General features: G+C 31.1%; 1 protein-coding gene across 1 annotated transcript; it reads right to left on the reverse strand.

Moving 5' to 3' along the window:
• Positions 1–11,087: 11,087 nt before the first annotated feature.
• LOC135961295 (uncharacterized) lies at positions 11,088–17,002 on the reverse strand. Its single transcript, XM_065512787.1, has 2 exons — positions 12,628–17,002; positions 11,088–11,119 (listed from the first exon to the last, which is right to left on the reverse strand). The coding sequence occupies exons 1-2, from the start codon at positions 17,000–17,002 to the stop codon at positions 11,088–11,090; spliced, it is 4,407 nt and encodes a 1,468-aa protein (XP_065368859.1).
• Positions 17,003–27,453: the final 10,451 nt, after the last annotated feature.

Consider the following 27,453-nt stretch of genomic DNA (forward strand, 5'->3'; position numbering starts at 1 on the left):
AATTTTTCTTAAAGTTCCCCAAAAATTTTGCATGAAAAATAAATAGTTCAAATTTAACTAAAAATCACTAATATCTCAATTATTTCTAGACTTTCTAATTGAATTTTCCTTTTTGGTGTATTCAGGGACTTATAGTAAAATTCCACGGGTAATATTTTTGTAGAACATTTTAACCACTTAAATCCCAGTTTTAATGGTGTTTTTTGCTCTTTTTTAAAAGAAGGACAAAAAAACCCATTCCTTGAGGATTTAGAGGGTTAACATATTCTACAAAAATGTTCTTCGTAATGTTTTACATAAATTTGATGAACACAGTTGGGAAACCTTAACCCCCCCATAAATGAAATTCAGATGTAAACTTTCAAAACGCCGATACACTTTGTAATTTTGGAAAAAATTAGATTTTGTTGTATAGTGTAACTAATGTCTTCATTAATAAAAAATAAAGTACACATAATTGCCCATAACTTTGAAACTACTCAAAGACTAGCTTAATTTTTTGACTCCATTTTGAAGTTAAAGATATTAATAATTAATATTAAAGGACAATTGTCCTTAAAATGGCGTGAATAAAATTTTTAACTTCCAAAAGGTTAAAGGTCAATTTTCGCTGTATATATTGTTACGTTTTAACCTTTTCAAAACGTTGGTTTATTTCCTTTAAATAAACCGGATACTTTTGATTGCAAATAAAAGCCGTTTAGTAGTTTACAAATTGTAACAACTCTTTATTTCTTTAAAATGTACAACAACAACAGAATTGAATAATCACTCAATGTTTTTTCTACACGTTTATAAATCGCAGAAATACAGACACACTTTACAATGTACACGAATTCACTTGAAAATACAGCACACTTTAAAGCACTCAGTTGTGTTTATTCGAAAAGCGTCTCTGATAAACTCAATCACTACTGCAACCTCTGCCACTATTTATAACACTGCCATCTGCACTCTAGATTTCTCTTTAACTGTCTAGAGGTTTCTAATACATACGCCATCTGTGGTGTACTTTCTACAATGTTCTTTAACTGAATATTCGAATTCGAATATACGGTCGCAGCAAACAGCCGTGACAACTTACGATCAATGGTCAACTGAAAGCTTTTATTCAATGTTAATAATTCCCACAGATATGTTACAGTTTGCTATTACAGTACTGTTATTTGAAAGCATTAGGCTACTTTTAAATCAGACGTTAAAATCTTTATATTTGAATTCAAGTACAATTTCGTAACAATTGCCCAATTCACAATTGGTGTCGTAGCGTTGTAGCATTGTATGTCGTAAATATTTTTCAAACAAATTTTTCGAAACAAAAACAAAAAATACGATATACAATGATACAACGCTACGACACAAATTGTGAATTGCACAAATATGTATTTCAATGTTTTTTCATATAAAAATTTAAGCAAAAACAAAAACAGAGGAAAACAGAACACAGAGGAATAAATTTGTATATGAATTTATATGAAAAAACGTATTTTTAATAAAGTGTTTCTGTATAACTCCTGAACTAACAGAGTCTAAATCAAAATTTGTTTGCATGAATATAGTAGAGAGCTTAGGTATCCTCATACCGTATTCTTCATAAATTTTTAATACCGCGATCTTTGATATTTTTTACATTGAAATATATACACCGAAAATTGACCTATGTTTGGAAGTAAACAATTTTATTCACACCATTTTAAGGACAATATCTTTGGCTTTAAAATGGAGTCAAAAATTTGAGTAGTTTCAAAGTTATGGGCAATTATGTGTATATAATTTTAAACAATTTTAAAAAATTTTTCAAATCGCGATATTTTTGAAATGGAATGGATTTCGGATGAAAAAGTCATTGATTTGAGGATCCCTTTGGAACCGTAATATGTGTTTTAAATCATAATATTAATAGGCAAGTCGATTTCTTTAGACCCCTTTTACGCTCTCATTATACATTCAATTAGGGTAAAAAATATACCATTTTAAAGGGATTTCTTCACAGAAGTGCAGAATATATATTTTATTGAAATCGGTTCAGTTTTTTAGGAGTTATAAGCGTTTAAAGATGTTACTAATACATATGCAAAAACGTGTACATGTGAACCTTAAGCTAAAATGTAAACAAAACAATGCGTGTTTGTCCAATTTGTTGTAAATAAATAAGAGAAACAATTAAACAGTATTGATTTCGCTCTGTTTTAAGTGAGAGTTGTTATAGAAAACAAAGAAGACTTTAGTAATTCAAAGTCACTTAAAAACCTATATTTTGAAGGGGTTTTTTTTTTGTTTTCTAACTCTCATATGCATAAACAGTTTTTAAATTTATCATAGGTTTATAAACAAAATTTCCATTCAAAATTTGTTTTATAAACCTTTGACAAATTTAAAAACTGTTTATGCATATGGGGGTAAATATGTAATTCCCAGTAAGTACCAAAGCCCCAAGCACTTGAAAATTTTGTTGGAATTTGACTTGAATGCAAATGTAATTATGTTTTAGACTTTAAAAATATTTGAAAAATTAAATATATTTCAAACAAAAAATATATGGCTTGAATTTATGTTTCCTTTTTACTGGATAATGCTATTGAAATAAAGTGGAATACAACTGTAATTCAATTGCTTGACTATAATTCAAGGCTTGAATTACACTTGCTTTCAACTTGAATTCCAGTAAAAATGCTTATTGGGATTGTACATAAGTAAATATTTATTTTAAAAATGTGCAGAACTATAATTGTGATGGTTTTCAAACTTCATACGAATCAATTTCTTATCACGGCATGAAGTTTAATAAAAAATGGGACGGGTCGGAACAAAACATACAAATTAAATAGTTATTTCTAAATATTTTGTGAACTATAATTGCAAGATTCTTTAAACTTAGTCTAAATGGCACATTTATAATTCTGCATAGTTTCGCAGAAATTGTTCGGGATTGGAATAGTGGGCGTGGCCCTATACAAAGTAAATAATTAATTTTGAATATCTGTAGAACTATAATTGTAAAAGTTTTTAAACTTTTTACGAATTAATTTGTTATTACTGTGCGGAGTTTAGCTGAATATAGACGGAATTAGATTAGAGGGCGTAGCACCTCCCATACAGAGTAAATATTGATTTCGAATATCTGGGGAATAAAAATGAGAGGGGTCGGAAAAGGAGGTGAGTCACCTTCCATACAAAGTAATAATTGCAAGGTTATTCAAACTTTGTCCGCATAGCTCTCTTACCATTTTACACAGATTGTCCGAAAATAGTCGGGATTGCAGTAGTAGTCGTGCACAATGTAAATAATTAATTTTGAATATCTCGAGAACTATAATTCTAAAAATATTTAAACTCTGTATCAATCAATTTATTACCATTCTACGGAGGTTAGTTAAAAACGAATTTATTCCTGATCCCTGTACGAAGTTTAGCTAAGCGTGATGAAAGGAAAGTTAAAGTAAAGCTTGATTGATATGAGTTATTTTTTTTAACACAAAGGATTTAAAAATGGGTGGGATCGTAACAGTGGAGTGGTATCTCCCATACCAAATTAGTCAGTTATATTTTGCATGTGTTATTTTCGTTCCATTGTACGGAGTTAGGTTGTATCAGAAATCATTCATATTTTTTAATTTTACTAGGGTAGGGGTAGCGAAGTACACCGGGTTATGCTAGTTTCTTTAAAAACGAAGATGTCAAATCCGAAAATAGCAGTTTTCTGTCCGTTTTGATATGGATATTTTGGTCCTAAACTTGTTATCGGATCAACCTATTTTGTTCATTTAAGTGTTAGCAATAATTACACATTTTTTAAAATTTTTTTTTGGGTTAGATTGATTTTGCTATTTTCAATACCAAACATTTCTGATCAATAGAGAATATTTAAGAAAAATTCATACCCCTAGGGGCTTTCTTATAGGCCCTATCGTGCCTCTAACAGACAAAAATTCAACTAATTTGTGTTGAATTTTAACACTTCAAATATATTTTTTGGGTGCGTGCGGTTTGTTCTGATAAAATTCTAAGAAAATGACTAATTTATAATTGTTTTACAAAAATAAACACATTTTTCAATTCATTGTATGTATTCTTATATCCCCACCTAAAGTTATTATAACATAAAGTTGGCTCTCCTTATAAATTTATCAAATAACTATATTCGCCGTAAAAACCCAACAAACAAAAATATGCCCAGCGAATATATCTTTTAAGAGTAAAACTATTCGCTCTCTCATTTGCTCTTGGATAAGTAAAGAGAAGAGAAAGATCTTAAGGCGAAATGTATAATGAAGTTTCTGTTGTTGTTGCTGTTTACCTGTTGATTGTTTTGTTTTTATCTGAAAAATAACAACAAAACAAAAAAAGTAACTAAAGGTATAAAACAACAAAAATAACATAATGAATGTATTGAAGAGAAAAATTAATAAACAAAATAGAACAAAAACAATTCGAGCACATAATGAGATTTGGAATTTAATTATTCGTAGTGCAACCAAATTGTGGTACCAAACTGCCCCTAGGGCTGGATGGATATGTTTATATAGGCATGTAAATATTTTATGTTTTTGTGTGTAAACAATGGAAAAATTTAAGTTAAAATGTTTAGCTATTTTAATAACACTGAGCTATTAAAATAGCTAAACATTTTAAGAACTAAGAAGTAATGAGACTGGGAAGAATTAGTACTCATAAAAAATATCTATTCAGAAAACAACAAAAAGTTAAAAATCAATTTTAATGTACATGTATCCATATCAGGGATGATAAAGTTGTTAAAATTGCACTTTATTTTGATACAATTCGATCCAGAAAAATTCAATGTTGCAACAATTACTCATTTGGTACAATTTTAAAATTTTTATATCTTTTTTAATTAAATTTAACCCATTAGTCAGGGTCAAATATAAGCAGAACATTTTTGTTCCCTACGATTATGAAAATACCAATAAATAAGCACTTGAAATTTATATGTGAGCAAAGAAGATTCTACATTATAAGATATATTAAATCACATATTGGTGGTTTCTAATCGGGAATATTTTCTTCTTAAAGTTTACAGTATTATTTCTGCACAGCTTAAACAGATTCATTGTTACTTGTTGTCAATCGTATGATTCGAGTATATCCATAGACTTATTTGATATTAGCAACAACAAATTTGTTGACACAGAAGAATTACAATTTATGTAACCGAATTTTTCAACCACATCTAAAAATATCGGTCATTTAGACTGAATAATTTTATTGCCAATAAATAAAACAGAAAAATGTTTTTTTTTTAAACAAGAAATTTAACATTTTTATTAGGTCGTCTTAATACAAATTGAAATTTAAAATTCTTAAATGAATATTTAACAGTGTTTGTCAATAATAAATTGCAGGGAAAGAATAGATTTTTTAATATTCCCCGAAAATGAAAAAGTCCAGCAAATTAAGGAACCCTAAGGTCGTGGAATATAACGCTTTTTGATATTTATACATTGATATAAATATAATTTAGATCACGATTAGAACTCACTTAAAAGCATGTACATTAGGGTAACAGCGGATTTTTTTAGATTTCAAAGTGTGCCGGTTGAAATATTGTGACACTAGGTCTAAAAGTTATGAACTGAAAATTTGACAACGATTTCTGGAAGCGCATCGAATGTAAAAATGGAAATTAACCCTTAACCTTGGGGTCAAAATGACTGCCAATTTGACTGTGTTTTTCGTGATTTTCAAAGTTGAGGGTCATTTGGACCCCAAGTGCTATTAAGGGCTAATTTCCATTTTTGTGTTGTTATTGTAAATGCTAGATTTTTGCAACTTCATTAAAATTGGGCCAAAAACATATAATTATACACTACACCACCATAGTGGGGAGGGTATAATGCGTTTGTGCAGATGTTTGTAACGCCCAAAAATACCTTAAAGTATACCGATCGTCTTAGAATCACTATCTGAGTCGATTAAACGATGTCCGTCCGCCCGTCTGGCTGGCTGGCTGTCCACGTAAACCTTGTGCGCAGAGTACAGGTCGTAATTTTGAAGGTACATATTATTTTTTCGGCCCAAGGACCAAGCCTATTGAAACTGGCTGAAATCGGTCCATTATTTCACCTAGCCCCCATACAAATGTCCTCCGAAATTGGACTTTATCGGTCATAAATGTTTAATTTATATATGTATCTCCACAAATTGCGCTCCAAATAAGTTTTGTAAATACAAAATTCATGTCACCAAATTTTGTTACGATCGGTCCATAATTAGTCATAGCTCCAATATAGACCAGCTTCCGAAAATCACTTTAACGTGCATAAATCGCTTAAAAATTTTGGTATATACACAAAATTCAACATATAGACATAAATCACACGACCTAATTTCATGGTGATTGGTCCATAATTGGTCATAGCCCCCATATAAGGGCCACTTCCAAAAATCACTCAAAAATATAAATTATTGAAATTTTAAAAGAAAAAAGTTTTTGCTCTTTTACTTGGTGTAGGTTTTTATATGGTCGGGCTTGACCGACCATACTTTCTTACTTGTTATGATTATTTTAAATTATGATTTTATGGTTACAATAAAATGTCTAAAGAGTAGAAAAATTTAGCCATCATTCATTTAGAAATTCCAAATATTGCAAAATTTTACCTTTGACCTTCACGATTTAAGGGTTAACACTGTCCGCTTTTAGTAAAACTTTCAGAGTATATTTAGAATTATCTGGCCAAAATATGGCCAATAAATTAGTTTGTTTTCGAAAATCGAAAATTTAAATCGAAGGTAAGAGGTATTGACATACTTTTTTCATATTTTTATTCCCTATTTTATTTTCAATAAATCCCAAAGTGATGATCAAACAATTTCGAAATTTCTTTAACAAAATTTTTAAAAAATTTTGAAAATGGAGTTTTGAAACTGTTGTTAAAAAATTTAATTATTTGGTTATACTTGCGAATAGCATAACAGTGACCTAAGACACGTTAATGGCCTGGAGAATTTTTAATAACTTAAAAATTTATTAACCAATATAGGTTTAATCTCAATAAAAGATGTTATTCTGAAATTTTTATTAAAATAAATATTTCATATTCATATTTCTGTAAGATAATGCAGAAAGTTTTTCCATACAACTGATTGTCACTCTAATGTACATTAATATTAACAACTCAAATTTTATCTAAAATGTTTTTAAATTTTTCTTTGAAAACTCTTTTTAAAAAATTATAAAATTTTTTTTCAAAACAGGCTTTTACGATCCAACAAACTATTACACCGAGCAACTCGAAGGACCAGACCAAATGTTGATGTGGTAGTCTTACCAGGAGGACTGGAGCACTGGTTCAGTACGCTGATCACTTGTTGCGGCTTCACTAAAGATGTCGTGGGGCAGGTCAGTGTGTGATCCAACACACTCACACACACACAATAATAAAATAAAACAACCCTTATTTAGGTTTTATGTTGAAGTTTATTTTTTATTTGTCTTCACTTTTATTTTATTGGTTTATAATATTATGTGGTTTATTTATTTTAGTGTTAAGTTTTAATTCTTTTAATTATAACTTTTATTTATTTCAATTTATTTATTTCCCGGCGTCTGTCCACTTGTTTCAGTTTGAGCTTTTTAAATTGTAATAGTGTCAAACCATTCTTAACAAAAACACAATAATAACGATGCAAGAAACTCACCACACCAGTAACAACGTTGCCATCTCAAAGTATGTGGTTTACACAAGAGCAACGAAAGTTTGAAGTGGTTTACACGGGAGACACAAATAGATACCAAGTCTACACCGAGCAACTATTTTTAAATAAGTGTTACGATGGACAGACGTAAACATACCGCCACCCTTGCAGCATAAGTGCAACAATTCGAATAAATAAGTTAATTATTATACAAAATTTTAGGATTTCATTTACTATTAGATAAACAAATATTTTAATTCATTTTATGTAAATAAAAAATATACTTTAAAGCAATATTTACAACAAAGAAAATTAATATCAAATAAAGGTTTAATTATATTAATTCATAAGGTAGTATTATACAGTTTAAAAGATAAATTAAAGGAATTCATAAATATTGAAAAGTTTTTGGTATAAAATAAGGTAACTTATTATACAAAAAAAAAAATATATATATTACATATTTAAAGGGCCACAAATTTAGCAATTAATTTTTTCTTATTGCTTCTCCAAAGTATGCAAATCCAAAGATTGTTGCTTGGACATATATTTGACCAGGACGTCCCTTTGCTGGGCCAATGAGAATTTTGCTCTGTACGTCCGCTCCTAATATCAAACGATATTCAAGACTCCGGTTCCATTTTCGGTTGGCGTTGAAATGAATATCGAAACCTTGGCTTTCCACATCGTCTTTCGGACTGCGACCATAAATTTTATTTTCGACGACGCATTCAACATCAATACGGCGACTTTCGTCCTGGCTATGACACACCGTTATAAATGTCCGTCCGTTATTGACTGCACACCGTAACTCCGTAGCCTCATCGGAAATGATCGAAGATCTGGCCGCAGTGGGGTCAATTAAAGCTCGGGTGTAGCAAGCTTCTCTACCCTGTCGTGGAATGATCTTAACGTAGGCCGTCATTTGCACCCACACTCGTCCTTCGGGCATCGGATGCAGCCAACTGTGGTGGTCTTGCATACAGCGACGGCACCTATCGATACTGTTGCAGTTAGCACGAGTATGAGATTGGGCTAAGCAATTATAGCACAGGGATTTCAGAGCTACTGTGCGGAGTTTTTGTTCCACATCCATCACCACGAATCTCGAGCATTGACGGATGGCGTGAAGACGGTTGCAGATCGGGCAACAGTAATTTTCGTTAAAAGGAGTTTTGGACATTTTGAATAGAGAGCTGTTGACAAAAAAAAGGGAATCATGAATTAGGAGAAGTTATGAGTAAGGGATAACATAGCGATTAAGTAGTACAATTCGGCAAAATTACTAATTTGTGGATCGGTCGGGTGATTCTACCATTTTGAGTTTTTATATCTGCTACACGAACTTTACCATCATTGCCTGTATGAACTTTTATTATGCGACCTAAGCGCCATTCAGTAGGACAAACAGGCTCATTTTTTAGAACAACAAGGTCATTTACTTTTAAATCTATCTGGGGAAATTTCCATTTGTTACGCTTGTGCAGCTCCTTTAAGTATTCGTCTTCCCACCGTCGACAAATTTCTTGTTGTAGCGATTTTATTTTGCGCCATCGATTTACAATACTAAGTGGAGAAGAAAGTTCTTCCGGTTCGGCTGGAGAAAGCAGAGTAGAACCGATTAGAAAATGCCCTGGAGTTAGAGCAGACAAATCATTGACTTCTTCTGACATAGGCCCCAACGGGCGCGAATTGAGACATACTTCTATTTTCGCCAAAAGTGTTGAAAACTCCTCAAACGTGTATTTTAGTTGTCCAGTTGTCTTCTTGAAATGCATTTTTAGACTTTTTACTCCAGCCTCCCATAATCCTCCCATGTAGGCTAGCCAGACGTACTTTTTTCAGCAGTACGCGTACTTTTTTTTAGTCAATGTACTGCTGTCTGCATAACCCTTAAAAAAGTACGCTAAAGTACTTTTTTTTGCCTTTTGTACTTTTATTTGTACTTTTTTCTCTGTTTAGCATTTTCAGTAACATTTTTTTTCAGTGCAGAAAGAATCACATAGTTTGAAGCGCCCTGTTAAAATGTTTTTACAACCAGAACACATTTGTGGCGACAAACCGAAAAATTTTTCATTGTATTTTATATTAGAAGCAAAAAATCGCTAGTCGTGACGACTTTTCTTCTTTATATTAATCAGTCGTTAATCGCCAGAATTGTGATCAATCTGTTAATCAAAACAAAACGTAAATATTGCTCATATGTTGCAAACGTCTTTTTAGAAAAGCGAATAAAATAAAGAATTTTCAATATAAAAAAGTTTGTAAAGCAGAATATCGAATAATTTATAAATTTTTAAATAAAATGTTGATAAGTTCACAGTAAGTAACATTTATATTTCAATTGTAAATATAAACAGCAAAACTTTATTTTTAGAAATGGAAAAAGATGCAAATATTTCATATGAATCGCTTTTAAGTAGCTCAAACTCTGAAGTCGAGGAAGTATCATACAAATCACCTGGGCAAAAGAAGAAAAAAGTTGTTAGAAGACGAAAAAACAAATTCAATGATATGTGGAAAAATAATTTTAGTTGGATTGCGAGAACTAATGATAATACTATGGCCAAGTGTACGGCATGTGGATTTGTGTTTTCTATTGCGTATGGGGGATTAGCCGATATTAAGCGACATATGAAAACAACAAAACATTTGCGAAACTTGGAAAGCAGCCAACAAAAATCCGTCAGTGTCTTTTTAAATCGTAATAGTGATAAACAATCAGAAGCGAAACAGTCTAGTGCAGCAGCAGAAGCAGCTTTTGCTTACCACACTGTAATGCATGGCCATAGTTATCAATCAGCAGATTGCACAAGCAAACTAGTCAAACAGATTTTTCCAGATTCAAATGTGGCTTCTAACTTTACTTGTGGTAAAACTAAAATGGCTAAAATCATATCCAACATTCTAGCTAAGTATTCAGTTGAATCCCTATTGAAAGACTTAGGCAATTCTCACCCATTTTCGATCTCGACTGACGCGTCGAATAAAGGTAATATTAAAACGTTTCCTATTGTTTTGAGATATTTCAATAAAGAAAAAGGAGTGAACACAAAACTTTTGAGTTTTTACAACTCTGATTCTGAAATGTCGTTAGACATAGCAAATTCGTTAAAATCAAAATTGGAATACCGAAATCTAAGTTTGGCAAATGTAACTAGCTTTTGCGCGGATAACGCAAATGTAAATTTTGGTTCTAAGAAAAGTGTATTTGTGGAGCTTAAAAAAAACAACCCCAATATTATTGGTGTTGGGTGTTTGTGTCATGTTTTAAACAATTCGTTTAAAAATGCTATGAAGCTGATGAAATTTGATTTAGAAAATATTATAATAAAGATTTTTAACGAATTTTCGACCTCAACAAAAAAGACTGCAACTCTAAAAGAAATGTTTGAGTTTTGTGAATTGGAATGGTCTGAAATGCTGCGTCACGTACCAACACGTTGGCTTACTCTAACACCTGCAGTAGAAAGATTGTTAAAAAATTATCCAGCAATAAAAGCTTATTTTTTGTCTCAAGATAGCTGTTCACCAGTTTTAAGCCAATTTTTTGAACATGAACTTTCTGAAGCCTATTTGGGATTCGTCCACAACATTGGAAATTCAATATTACTGTCCATAAAAAGATTAGAAGAAAACCATAATCTAGTAATCATTGACTTATTCCAGATAATTAAACAGCTCTATGATAAATTTGAACAACAAAAGAATGAAAAATTTTATGGATATTTGGCTGAATCTATCTGCAACAACTCTGATAATGAACGGGAAATTTCTTTATTCAAAAAACGTGCATATGAGTTTTTATTGTATATAAATAATTATATTAAAGAACGTTTTCCACTGAAAAAAAATAATTTCGAAAAACTTTCTGTTTTTAATCTTAACTCGAACATATCATTTCATGAATTTGCAGATGTCATTAAATCATTTTCTATCAAAAACATTGACATGGATCAACTGTTTGATGAATTCGTTAATTTAAAAACTTTTGCTGGAAATGTAACAAAAGAAAAAACTGTTGAAGAAAAATGGAAAGAGTTTTTAAATAGTGGATCATTTCCAAATTTTGAAAAAATTTGTATGTTTATTTTTTCTATACCACATTCAAATGCGGCAACTGAGAGAATATTCAGTTTAATGTTTAACTTTTGGAGAAAAGAAAGAAATAAGCTTTTAATTGAAAATTTAGAGAGTGAACTGACTATTAAGACTAATTTTGAATTGACATGTGCCGAGTTTTTTAATTTTTTAAAAACTGAAAATGGCAAAAATGGAATTGTTAACCATATTAAAAAGAATGATAAATATTTGTAAGACTTATAAATTATTAAAAAAAATTAAATATAATTATTTAATCAACCAAACCGAAATGTACAAAAAAACAAGTGATATCAGTATTAAAAATATTAATATAAATTTGTACAAATTAACTTTGTTTTTAATCACAAATTAAAACCTGACTAATTTTAAGTTATTAATTTGTTGTAAATAATATTTACGATCTCATTTACTGAAGAATATGTTATTTTATGTTATTTAATGAATTTAAGGAAGTTTTCAATAAAAAACACGAATGTACTTTTTTTTTATTAATTGTACTGCTTTTTTTTCTTTGGTGTACTTTTTTTGCCAATTCAATATCTGGCTACCCTACTCCCATGTGAGGGGCTGCAGCAGGAATAAAGTGCCAAACTAGATGTTGATGTCCATAATTTTCGACCGCAGTGTCACGTAGCTCTTTAACATGTTTTTCAAAATTCGCATCAATTTCTCTTGCAGCGCCAACAAAATTTCTTCCGTTATCTGAGAAAATAGAACTTGGGCATCCCCGACGGGCAACAAATCGGGCTAGGGCTGCTAAAAACGCTGGAGTAGACAAATCACTAACTGCCTCGAGGTGGATTGCTTTAGTAGAAAAACAAACAAAGAGACACACGTAGCCCTTGGTGATTCTACAGTATCTACCTGTGAAACTTTTGATTTCAAATGGGCCCGCAAAATCAACGCCGGTATTCGTAAAAGGACGACTTAGAGTAGTTCTTTCTTCGGGCAAAGCTGCCATTACTTGGGTTTGTAATTTTTTGCGATATAAGACACAAACTTTACAATTATGAATAACTGTCTTAATCAAATTTTTAACCTTTATTATCCAACACTCTTGCCGGACGATGTTCAAGACTAGACGAGGGCCACCATGATGAACCAATGTGTGAACAAATTCAACATAAAGGCGAGCTAATCTGCTACCATACGCAAGTATAATGGGATGTCGTTCATTGTAGGATAAACATGATGTAGAACCAAGACGACCATTAGCACGAATTATGTTATTCTTGTCTATGAATGGCGTGAGCGTTAATAAAGGACTACGAGAATCAAGTTTCTTCTTAGAAGTTAAGCAGTTGAATTCATTCGAAAATTCTTGTTGTTGTGATAAAAAAAATAACCGAGTACGTACGAAAACCAATTCCTGAGCCGAAATTCTCCTTGTTTCATACTTGAGGTTTTTAGAATTGCGCTTTCTTGTAAGATTATAAAATCTGAACATATATGATATTACGTGGTAAGCTCTGGATAAATTTGAAAAACGATCAAGTATATCCTCCTTTTCGGACGATCTAGCAATATTAACTTGCACTTTCCTCGACTCTTCTGCGGTTTCAAATTCCGATGGAACTATGGGCCAAGAGGATTTTTCTAATTTGAGCCATTCAGGACCATGCCACCAAAGTTTGTTTTCTTTTAACTCCGAAGGTGTCAGCCCCCGGGTTGCTAGATCTGCAGGGTTGTAACTGGAGGATACATGAAACCAGTTTTTATTTCCGACTTTTTCTAATATTGTAGCCACCCTATTCGCCACAAAAGTTTTCCAATTACACGGTGGTTTTCGTAACCATGCTAGAACTATCGTGGAATCGGACCACAAATATAAGGAATATGTTTTGAGCTTAAAGTTGGGAATTACATTGCTAACTAATTTTGCCAAAAGAACCGCTCCGCATAACTCTAAGCGTGGTAGAGAGGGTTTTCTTACTGGAGCCACTTTCGTTTTGCAAACGAGCAAGTTTGTCCAAGTTTTATTACCAATTTCTATTCTTACGTATATTGTGGATGCATAAGCTAACTCCGACGAGTCACAAAACCCATGAAATTCAATCTGACAGCCTGGAAAATATTGAATCCATCTAGGAAGCTTAATAGAGTCTATATCATTATATCTCAAAATAAAATCTTGCCACTTTTTCAGAGCCATTGGTTTAATAGCGTCATCCCACTCTATCTTATCTAACCACATTTGCTGCATTAAGATCTTAGCAGTTATGACCACTGGAGCCAACCAACCAGCAGGGTCGAAGAGCCTTGCTATTATTGAAAGAACTTCTCTCTTTGTATAGGCTTGCTTCCTCATTATTTTTTCTGTAGTAAAATAAAAGACATCGTCCATCGCATTCCAATGTATTCCGAGTGTTTTCGTAGTACTTTTATCGTCGAGCGACAAAAATTCTGAATTTAGTAAATGCTCTTGGGGCAAATTTTTTAAAATTTGTTTAGAGTTTGAGGTCCACTTTCGTAAGTCAAACCCAGCTGTCAATAAAATACCAATTAATTGGTCCCTTGCTGCCAAAGCATCAGAAATTGTATGTGTTCCAACAAGAGCATCATCAACGTACATAGACTCACGCAATATTTGAGAACCAAGTGGAAAACGTTGCTCTTCATCATCAGCTAATTGAAGAATAGTTCTAAGGGCCAAATAAGGCGCACAATTTAAGCCAAAAGTAACTGTTTTTAATTGGAAATCTTCAATCTGATTGGTCTCGGAACTACGAAAAACAATTTTTTGGAATGGTCTATGTTCCGGTTTTAGTAATATTTGGCGGTACATTTTTGAAATGTCCGCATTAAAGACATATTGAAAAAATCGCCATTTCAATATTAGGGTTACTAGATCAGTTTGTAATATTGGGCCAGTATACAATAAGTCGTTGAGACTTTTGCCATTTGATGACCTGCTCGAAGCATTAAAAACAACTCTTAATTTAGTAGTTGTGCTTTCTGGCTTGAATACTCCGTGATGAGGTAAATAATAACTTGGACTGCTTTCTTGATTTTTAATTTTCTTCATATGTCCTAGAGCTAAATATTCCTTTAGGACCTCATCATATTGAGCCTTAAATTCTGGATTACGCATTAAAGCTTTTTCAGTTCTTAGGTATTGGCTAAGAGCAATATGTCTATTAGGACCAAGTGACACAAAATTACTCTTAAAGGGTAGACTGACGATATATCTTCCTTCAGAATTTCTTGTGGTAGTAGAACTATAAATTTCTTCACATTTTTTATCCTCTTCTGATAAAACTATTCTACGAGAAACTTCTTCTAACTCCCAAAACTTTGTCAACTGGTCATCAATAGAAACTTTTGTCATATAAGACATTCTTACAGATCGTGGGGAAACATTACTGGGTGTTGGGCCAGTGACAATCCAACCAAAAATTGTCTCTTGAGCCACAAGCGATTCAAAAATACCATGTTGAACTCCACCACGAAGAATTAGAGGATACAAATCACCTCCCAATAACAAATCTATTTCACCGCTTTCATAAAATTTTGGATCAGCATAACTAAGGTTTGGTAGTTCAACATTAGACGAGGGCCTAAAGGAGTGTGTAGGGACATTGCCGGTAACACGGGAAACGACCAAAGCTTGAACATTAAGAGACACATTCTGATCAAAAAGTGATACAATAACAAATGTTGCCATTTTACAAGACCTGCTTATAACATCTCCTCCTAGACCGGTAACTTCAGCTGATACTGGACTAGTGGGCAACTTCAATAAATGTTGTATTTTTTCAGAAATAAAACTCTCATCAGAACATGGATCTATTAGAGCTCGTACCTTATAATATGAACCAAAATTTATAATATTAACCCATGCTGTGGCTAACATAACCTTTTTTGCAACTGAAGTGTGATGTGACTGAACAATTCCAGATGGTCCTGGAGTATTCGTGGACTGAACCATTCCAGATGGTCCAGGAGTATTCGTGGACTGTATTTGTTGAACAACACTAACTTGATTTTCACTTTGCGAATTGCCATTTATCTGACGTTGATTATTATTATTTTTTAAAAATTCCCTGTGCATTAACGTATGATGTTTTCTCTTGCACTTGGAGCAACCATTTGGACTATTACAATCTCCATACATGTGTCCAATACTAAGGCAATTAAAGCAAAATCGAAATTTTTTCAAAGTTGAAACACGATTTTTGTAATCCATATTTAAAAATTTAGTACAAGAACTAATTTTATGATTTTCTTTGCATAGCTTGCACTGCATCGAGTCAACTTTAGTATGATGGGCCTTAAATTGCTTAACTTTAGTTGAAGTATGATTGCTGTTATTAGAAACAGTTTGGGAACCACTGGCATAAGCATTATTTGTAGCTATGATGTCAGAAACACTTTCTAGAGCATGAAACCTATCAGTTAGAAAATTGTTTAATTCCTCCCATTTGGGAACCTCTGTTTTGTTCTTGACTGACTGTTCCCATAGGTTTAATGAGCATTCTGAAAGTCGTGATGAACACTGGAACACAAAAATCGGATCCCACGAATCAATGTCAACATTATATAATTTTAAAATTGCCATGCAATTATTAATCTCCCTTTGGAGCCTTTTTATTTCACTGGCAGATTCTTGTTGGCATGGAGCCAAATTGAAAAGGGACTTAAGCTGACTATTGATCAAGACTCTTTTATTTTCATATTGCGATTTTAAGTTGTTCCATGCAATTTCGAAATTTTCTCCAGTTAGCGCTACATTTCTATTTACATCACGTGCCTCACCATCTGTTTTCCTGAACAAATAAAACAGTCTCTCAACTGGGCTTAGTCTGGAATTGTTTATATATATTGCGGTAAACATGTCCCGAAATGTGGGCCACGATACATAATCCCCATGAAAAACACCAGTATCGCATGGAGGAATTGATATTGAACTACAAATGTTGGGAACCACTGTATCTATATTTCCCTGTTTATCTTTGTCCGAGTTCTGTCTGGCTTTCGCTAGAATATTTAGGCACCTTACATATGTTTTACGCACTTGTGGGTGTTTGGTTTGAACTACTACTAGTTCCTTTTTTTTCTCTACAGTATCTACAGAACACTCTTCATAAAGTTTTTTGTATTTTGCCCAAGCTTTGCCCAATTCATTCTTTTCAAATTCATAAGCTTCATTGGTATATCCCGAAAAGTCCTCTTCAGTAAACATAGCCTCAATGCTAATCAATTCTTCAGCAGCACGCATATACTTTTCAAAAACGGACATTTTGTTTAAAATATTCGAAAAGAAATACTACCGAACGACAACAAAAATAAAAAAGAGTCACTTTCCAATTATATATTACAACAAATCGCAAATTTAGACAACAGCGGGAAGTAAATTGAGAAAACAAAAGTAGAAAAGGGCAACAATAAAACTATGTTTTCCAATATATAACAACAAACTTTATGTAAAAAAAGATGGACGACAAATTTGCAGTATGTATATAAAGATATATATATAAAAATAAAAGGCAACAAATGTAAAAGTAACGGAATGTAGAAAACGGCACTTCAATATTATATACGACACTTTGTATTTTTTTTCAAAAAACGTAACCTCACTTTTCACCGAGCCACAAATTAACTTGAGACACTTTAGAAACACTTTTCATGAACTACTTGAATAATTTAAATGTACGCACCTTTTCCCAAGTCTTTTTTCGGAGAAGGACCAAATGTTGATGTGGTAGTCTTACCAGGAGGACTGGAGCACTGGTTCAGTACGCTGATCACTTGTTGCGGCTTCACTAAAGATGTCGTGGGGCAGGTCAGTGTGTGATCCAACACACTCACACACACACAATAATAAAATAAAACAACCCTTATTTAGGTTTTATGTTGAAGTTTATTTTTTATTTGTCTTCACTTTTATTTTATTGGTTTATAATATTATGTGGTTTATTTATTTTAGTGTTAAGTTTTAATTCTTTTAATTATAACTTTTATTTATTTCAATTTATTTATTTCCCGGCGTCTGTCCACTTGTTTCAGTTTGAGCTTTTTAAATTGTAATAGTGTCAAACCATTCTTAACAAAAACACAATAATAACGATGCAAGAAACTCACCACACCAGTAACAACGTTGCCATCTCAAAGTATGTGGTTTACACAAGAGCAACGAAAGTTTGAAGTGGTTTACACGGGAGACACAAATAGATACCAAGTCTACACCGAGCAACTATTTTTAAATAAGTGTTACGATGGACAGACGTAAACAACAGGAATAGTTATGACCGCTAGCTTAACATTTTTTTCTTTCAAAATTAAAAAAAAATAGTTTTGGTACCATCGATTTTATTTGCCATCCCTGATACATACATATGTATGTATATTAGGGTGATTATTACATTTGAGGAGCAGTAGAACAAAAGGTACTTTTTCGTTCATTTCAAATTTCTGGGAAATTGAATATTATTTATCTCCCCCTTAAAAAACTGAATGAAACTGAAGCTGGTAACAAGTTTCTTACTTATCAATAAATACATGTAACTGCCATAAGTCACCACAATATATGTTTGATATAAAAACATTTTTACATCGGAAAAAGAACCTTTTGTTAAAAATAAAGTAAAAAAAGTACGTTTTGTTAAAAATAAAATTAAAAAGTACGTTTTTTATGCGTTTTTTTAAACGATAATATTTTGAATTAATGTTTTTAATCCTGATTTAGTTAATATATAAACAAATTACATATTGAAATTTATTGACGTTTTGTTAAGCACCAATTTGTTTAAAACCCATTTCCTTAGTAAAAAAATTATGCTAACTTGATTGTTTCTGGAAGATTTCTACCCAAATGTTACAAAAATACCACAAACCCAATTTTTCAAATAACGCAAAAAATTACTTTTTGTTCTGCGGCTCCTCATTTGTTCTAAACAAATAATTTTTTAATTCTAGTAATTAGAAGTCACTTTATTTGGAGATCGTTCGTCCAATTCGCCATAAAATTCTATTCCTGAATTGAACTTGATTTTATAAAATGGTTCTCTACTAAGAAGCAAATGTTGAAACTTTAAATGAAATAAAGTTTTAGCAATATTTTCAAAAAAATAAACCTTGAAAAAAGTTTCCAAATCCAAATACTTTTTATTTTTAGTCTTTCATTTGCCCTGCCCATGAATGTTTAGATATTAAACATTTGTTTGTCTAATATAGTCTAATTTATATTTCGAATGTTTGAAGTATAAACATAAATGAAGAATCGATTAAGTGCAATTGCAGAACCACCTTAATGTATATATAAATAATAATATATATATATATACATTAGGACCTACGAACAAAATTTTGTGGCGAATTGAACGAAAGATCTCCAAAAAAACACGAATTCTAATTGGAAGAGTTTTAAAACACATTTGTTTAGAACCTTAATCTTCTGCTTTAAAACACTTACACAATCGTAGAAATACCCACCCAAAATAAACTCCTGCTGTACTTGTAAACAAATAATTTAAAAGCAGCCAGCACCACAACAACTGAAAGCTTCGCTAGATACAAAAAACAACAAGCGTCCAATGGTTCCCAAAAAGAAAAAAACAACTAAATAAAATAAAATTGTATACACATAAAATAAACATTGAATCTATAGTTTGTTGGCCAAAATCGACCAACAAACACAAAAAAAAAAACAAAAATGGAAAACCAACAAAAAGTACAAAAAAGCTGAAGAAGAGAAGTAGAAGTATTTTTGTAATGTTCTAAATTTAGGCTGCTCAAACTGGTTCCTCCAGTTTCCTGATAATCTGGGTGACGACTACGCCTGGCTATGGCAATGTTTTCGACGTCGCTGCTGATCATGATGATGATGGCATGATCTGTTTTAAAACATGCAACATACGAGAGCACATCAGACGGCCAACCAGCCAGCCAGCCAACCAACAACATATCTTCGACTTACTACATGACGAGCCTTTAAGGAGTGAATTGATTGTTTGTTAAAAAAACAATTTACAAATACATATTTAGATTTAGATGTATTTATACCCTAGATCTGTGGGGCAGAAACCTGTTCTACATATTTTCAAAATAGAAAATATTTAAATTTATATTGAGATATTCAAATTAATGAAGATTTTTGTAAAACTCAACAAAAGCTTGCAAAATCTTTTGGAGCAACTAAAGAAGCAATTTCAAAACGTTTGCAAGCAGCTGGTTTCATCCAAAAGCAAGGAAAATGGGTATCATACGAATTGAAGTCGAGAGACCCTGAAATACGATTTTGCATGTCCGAAATGATTTGTTTGAAACGAGCATTGGCCGAAAAACGCCCAGAACATGCGGCCAGACATGAAACCGTATTCTTCCATCATAAAAATGCTCGGTCACATGTTGCAATACCTGTTAAAAACGATTTACATTGAAGTTGCCAGAAATATTGACAATGGCCGATACATTTGTCCAATTCACAACGTAGTTGTATGTTGTACGTTGTAGGATACAACTTTTGTGGTTGTGAACACAGATTTAGCAAAGTCGTATGTTTACCTTGTCAAGCCTTGAAAATGCCAAAAGAAACAGATCAAAACAAAACATTCCAGAGTCTACTAATATGTAAAATTAATAGTACAGCGAACAATAGCAAACTAATGTCTGAATTGTGTAAAAATGCCAAAAATTCACAAATATTTAAAACAAATTATCGTTTTTCATAAATTAAATAAATCAACTGATTTCAGTGTTACCGTTTGGTTGTTATTTTACACTAAAATTAACAAATTTTTTTGTTTATGTATAAATATAAACTTTTGGTAACACTTAAATTTTCATACAACATTTGAAAAACATATGTAAAAATGTTGTAGGTGTTGTACAAAATATTTATATAGAAATTATCAACAACATTTGTAGATTCAGACGACTGTACAACGTCAGTTGTGAATTGAACAATTGAATAAATTTATATTGTAGAAATGTTTCAAAATAAAAGCTAAAAATTTTAAAAAAATCCAGAATTTTTTAGTCACACTCATTGGGATCTTGGAGCCTTGATCTAAAATCTATTGAATAAATTTATTTCTAGTGCAATTTCCAATAAAGACCAAATTTGCTTAACATTACGAATTAATGGTTTTGTTTCTTTAATATCCTTTTCTTCAATAGTTTTCTTTATATAAACTATTTTATAAAATTTTAACAAGGAAATGTTCTTATTCTATTATTCGAAAAATGTTCATTGAATAATTTTTTATTCTAAACTGAAAATTGTTCGTCATTCGAATATCGAGATATCGATCATAAAAATTGATGGATTATTTATGTATATCTCATTTTGTTTCTATTACATGTGGCTTTGCGATAAAGAAATAAATCTAAACAATTTCTTCAGTTTTCAATTTTTCATGATATTTTTAAAACAAAAAAAAATATATTTTCATATAAAAAATACATAGATTTTTTGCTTCTCAATAAATTCTACACAGAAAAAAGAAATTCATAATTGGAATGAATTTTGTAATAAATATTACACAGTACAACATTTTTCAGTTCATTGCTTTGGGACTCAATTCTGACAATTGCACGTGAAAGTAGCCCCAAAAATAAGAACTTCTGCATCATTAGTTTTGTCAAGTTGGCTGCCGTATTAATTTAATGGCCATACGAATTTTTTTTCCTCAAGGTGGATTTTTATCACTTTTTCTATATTTTAGCACGGTTATATCTCGTATACCGTACGGAATATCTCTTTTGTGTCTGAAGCAAAGTTGTAGATATTGAATAGTAGAAAAAAAGTACGGAACATACCTACCCGAAAAAGGTGCATCCAGTGCCTTAAAATACATATAACATATAAGACACGCTTCCGAAAATCACTTTAAAGTGAATAAATCTGTTAAAAATTATGGTATACATACAAAATTCATGATAAATAACTTTTATATAGACACAAATCACACGACCTAATTTCGTGGTGATCAGTCCATAATTGGATTTGTAATCCAGTTATTGAGCAAAAAAGGTGAAAAATTGGTTAAAAAATTTAAAAAATGGACATTTTGGCGATTTTTAAGGCACTGGATGCATTTTTTTCGGGTAGGTATGTTCCGTACTTTTTTTCTACTATTCAATATCTACAACTTTGCTTCAGCCACAAAAGAGATATTCCGTACGGTATACGAGATATAACCGTGCTAAAATATAGAAAAAGTGATAAAAATCCACCTTGAGGAAAAAAAATTCGTATGGCCATTAAATTAATACGGCAGCCAACTTGACAAAACTAATGATGCAGAAGTTCTTATTTTTGGGGCTACTTTCACGTGCAATTGTCAGAATTGAGTCCCAAAATCATGTGTTGTACTGTGTTATTAATCGAACTTGACTTTTTTTCCCAAACTATTTTCATTCAGAATAAGTACATGTTCATAAATATTATAAAATTGTACATGACGGAATTTTATTTTTTACGTAAATTTTATGCTATTTTATAATAAATTGCATTATAATTGTATTATCTAATGAATTATTTCAAAATTTTTTGCATTATAGCCATATATTGGCCAATATATTAAGATGAATTATAAATATCTGAAACTTAAAAAATATTATGAATCATATTAAAACATCAATAAACATTAAAGCATTTCATCCTTTTAACAAAATTTAGTCAATTTCGAGCATATTAACTCATTTTGTAGCTAAAAATCATAAAAAAATAAAAAAATTTCAAAGGAAAATTTCTAACATTTTTGAACAACATAAAAATAAAATGAAATTGAAATAATATTTTTCAAGCCTTCTAGATTTTTTTTTGAAAAACATAAAATATGAAATAAATCATATTATTTAAGAAATTATTTATAAATGTTATGAATTGAAATCAATGAAATCAAATCATAATATTTATGTTGAAACTTTTTTCTGTGTATAACATGCTATTTTTGCCAGTATGTATTCTAGTTTGACGTAGAGATTGATTTTGATGAACTCAGTAAGTTCGGGTAATGTGGTATACCTATTTTTTATTTGACTATAATTTTTAAAATCTTAATTCGATTGGAACAGTACTCAGCTGTTGTTCTACTAGAAGTGTTAGGTTTACATCCATGAAAGTAAAAAAGTCTTTTAAATTCAAGTTTAAGAGAAATTTGGGAAAAAGAGAAAAAGCCCATAAACAAGCCATTGAAAAAAATTGGGGTGTAATGTGGTATACCACGTTCTGTTAATATTGTATGCTAAACCACATAACCGATGCATAGTATTTTAATTTGTAAATGAGTTGCGTTTTATTTAAATTATCTTTCATGGTTGCGGTTAAAGTTGGCGGCTGACCAAGCTTACCAGAAGCTCCTCAATACATTCTTAGCTTCGTAGGAGACATTGAATGACTGATGCGAAAAAATGTCCATTTGTTGTTTCTAATAGCTCAAATAACGTTCTTCAAATCTTACGCTGCCCATTTTCATACTCACATTTCTTTGGCATATTATTTGCTTGAAATTCTTTAGCTATACCACATTAGCCGACCACATGGTTTATTGAAATTATTATAAAATTAAACAAATACACTAAATATGCTATATTGTTACATATGTTCTTCAATAGCAAAATATTCCCATTTGACTTTAAAATTAAATTAATGAAGTTTAAAACACGTGATTTTAGAAAAAAAAATAATTTTAAACAGATCACAAAAAAAAGTCTATCACAAGATCGCTCTGATTTTTTACAACTGACTATTTTCATGACATGCAAAAACGAAGTACACTCACTCAATGTTAATTTTCTGAGATCATAAAACTCTTAAGCTTGGTACCTTTACCCCTATGCTCTTAGTTTTAGAGAAAAGTAGCTATACCACATTACCCGAACTTACTCTAGATCAAACATACCTTAGGAATTCTTTAAGAACTAGTTCTTTCAGCAGTGATTTTGATTTGAAATTGTCACGCTTTTAACTAGTTCTAAGAAGCAATTTGGAAATTTTAATTGTTTCTTCAGTTCAGTTATAATCATATGAATTTCTACTAATCAATTAATTATTTAAGAGATCTGCTTGTGTACATACTTGTACAATACACAAAAATATCCAAATGAAAATAATGTCTATGGCATTATGATTATTCCTTTTATTTTCTGTTTGTTACTTATCGCCAAAATAAGAACATGATGGTCAAAAAAGGGGCGTTCGATTGATAGGAGTCAGAAGGGGCGAAACTAAATGTATGAGCAATAAAATTACTAGGCAACTATTTGAAAGAAAATGATAATATTTAGCGAATTTAAAGAAATATTTAGCACGGAATTTATTAGCATTGAAAACGTCTCGGTTTTAAAAGAAAAAGTTGGTCTTAAAAATTTTGAATATCCATATCTTTAAAATTGTTCAACAATCAGCACAGTGGTGGACAATCACATAATGTATTTGTGATAAGTATTTATTTATCTCCTAAACTACTTACCTGATTACAAAACAAGGCACAGTAAGGAAAAACTAGATATAAATTTATAAGTTTAAGTATTTAAGTTGAAATCAAAAAGTTCACAAAGCGTTGAAGTGGAGCTGCCAAAATTTAAAAGATATTAATGTCAATTTTTTTAATAAAAATCTGACTACCCTTTTATAGATTTATCTTCTTTTTCCTCAATTCCCCCATTGTGCAAAGTGTGGAAAAATCATAAAGATGCCTTCAGATTATTGTAATTATACCCTTCACCATGAGTGGCAAGGGTATATATATGTTTGTCATTCCGTTTGTAATTTCTACATTTTTCATTTGCGACCCCACAAAGTATATATATTCTGAATCGTTATAGAGCGGAGTCGATATAGCCATGTCCGTCTGTCCGTCTGTGTGTTGAAATCAACTTTCTGAAGCCCCCAAATAACTTACATACACGAATGGTACATCAATATCTCCGAAATTCTTCCGGCTCGGTTGCTGTTTAAAATCGAGAAAATCGGTCCACAAATGGCTGAGATATAAGGAAAAAACCAGGACAACCTCGATTTTTGACCTATTTTTGACCCATATCTGGATTACTAAATCATTAATATAGACAATATGGATATATAATGATAGATATTTCAGAGACCTGTGCAACGACGTATATAAGACCATAGTAAGTTGGACCTACAATGGGTCAAAATCGAAAAAATAATTTTTCGAATTTTTTTTTTTCACCAAAATTTTTTTTCACTAAATATTAAAAAAAAAATTTAAAAACTAAAAAAAAATTTTTTTAAAATTAAAAAAAAAAATATATAAAATTTTAAAAAAAACAATTTCGAAAAAAAACTGGAAAAAAATTTAAATTTTGTTTACCCAAAAATATTTAAAATTTTTATTTTAAAGTATAATTTGGTGAAGGGTATATAAGATTCGGCACAGCCTAATATAGCTCTCTTACTTGTTAAAATATATCAATATCAAATTCTATTTAAAAAGTTTTATTTTCTTTAAAGAATTTACACAGTTCAACAAATAAAGAAAAAAAGTATTGGTGCCGTGATACCCGTTGGTGGTTTTTGCATTGGTCATAAGTAAATTTGTGTGCCCGTTTCGTATTCTTATATGTAAATTTATTTTAATATCATGTCGTCATTGCGAAAAAGTTGTCGCAATGACCTAAATATGTTTTGATACATTTGTGGGGGTTATAGACTAAATGAAAAACTCATATTTCAATTAAGGCCCTGAATAGGTCTGGTGCCCTATCTGCGCTGTCATTTAGATTAGTTTCCTGAAAATCTTGGATCGTATAGCAAAGAAAGTCATTGTTCTTTCCATCAAGATTTAAAAGTGATCGAAGATAGATACCATGGTCACGGGTATGAATATATGATGGCAGTTGTATATGATGTTGGAGTATTACATGAAGTATCCGGAGGACCTCATAGGATTTGATACAGTTAGAATCAAATCAGTTTTGTTTTTCGCGGCTCCAAAATCCTTGTAGACCTGTGTTATATTCGAAGTGTGAATTATGCATATTTATACATAAACTTATTGCTTATTATAATCTAGCTGCCTTTATTTTGAAGAGAAAGCACTAAGCGACGTCCCTGCTTGGCCAACTCAGTCTTCATCAGCCAACACTTTTTGGCCAGTGTGGTAGTAAATGTCGTTCTTGACTGTCCTTTTTTTAGTTTTTTTTTTCTTTTTGTTTGCGTTACTTTATATTTTTATTTATTTGCTGATGTTGTATGTTAGTAAAATTTTTAACTTCTGCCCAAATGATTTTGACTGAGAAAGTGGTTCTGTTAATGTTTGTTTTTTGCATTCAAGAGTTTCAGTTTCTTTTTTCCACTGCTTGTTTTTTGTCGCCGCACAATTTTTGTCCACAAACTGGTTTCATTTGGCCCTTTTTTTCAGGTTGATTAATTAAAAAAAATAATAAGTGAAATTTTTACTCAAACATATTTCAAAAGGAAAATAACCATTGTACACAAAACTTGCATATATTTAAGTATGTATTCGTTTTTTCATAATTTTCTTCAAAATTTACATTTTTACATTGCAGCAAGGAAACGAACCAGAATTACAGTCATATAGAATTTTATATTTAAACGGGCCACCTAAATTGTCATAGTGATTTTTTTCATGATTTTATTTTTTTTTTGTTTTTGGTAGCAGGAAACAAAATTGCACAGAAAATGATGACTGTGATCATTTTCTGTACGTGGCATATAAAAATTTGGTTTGTTTGAGTGCAAAAAGAAACTGAAAATAAAAGTAAAAATTGTTTTTCTATGCTACAGTTTATGTTGGTTTTATGAAAGAAATGATTGTTAAAATAAAATTTCATAGTTTAGTACCACAAATTAAGGTACAAAAATCTTGATAATTTTTATTTACTAGAAATGCATTTAAAGAGCTCTTTCACTAGAGAGTTTTTTTAGTTTCATTTTGAATAATGGAAGAATCCATGGCAAAGCATGTCATCTTTGATGTTCATGAATCTTTCAGCTATTGTTTATCGAAATCATTTTTTAGAATTTTAGATAAGGTTTGAAATTTCGTTTCCAACTCATATAAATATCGATTGTTGGCTCAGAAAAGCATATACATATATTCTAGATCCTTATACAAGTCTATGATTTAGCAATGTAGGTCCGTCCTTCTGTCTGTTGACTGTTGTTTGTTGAAAATCAACATACTGAAACTGAATAAAATCGGTTCACTAGAAAAACAATGTTTAAACAAAATATCTGTCCTATTAAAATTGATAGGGCATAAACGAAAAAATTGGCACAAATTTGGAATTCTAGTATTCCGGTGTTCTATACTAGAATGTCTTCAAATCGTTCATAACCAGAAAACGGTTATCATTTTTTTCTGTTTGAAAAACATACACATTAATTGTTGTATAATTGTTTCTAGTAAAAATAATGCAAAGCTGAAATATACTTCATATAATAAAAAAAACGGGGTTTCAACTAAAACCGTTTTCAAAAGAGTTTTTTAAAAAATGCAATTCTAGTTTTGATTTATAAAATGACCTCCAAACTTTTATTTATATTTATAGGCTCACCAACCAGAAAATGTTATAAAACCGACTGAAAACACAGCATTTCTTTTAACTCGTTATATACTTTACTTACTTTTAATTCTAAAGAATATTACGAGTATTCTAGGAATTTAAAAAAAAAACAATATCAACCGCTACTTTTTATACCCTCCACCACCATAAGTGGTGAATGAGGGTATATATAAGTTTGTCATTCCGTGTGTA

This window comes from Calliphora vicina, chromosome 5 (genome assembly GCF_958450345.1).
Source record: "Calliphora vicina chromosome 5, idCalVici1.1, whole genome shotgun sequence".
Classification (NCBI taxonomy): domain Eukaryota; kingdom Metazoa; phylum Arthropoda; class Insecta; order Diptera; family Calliphoridae; genus Calliphora; species Calliphora vicina.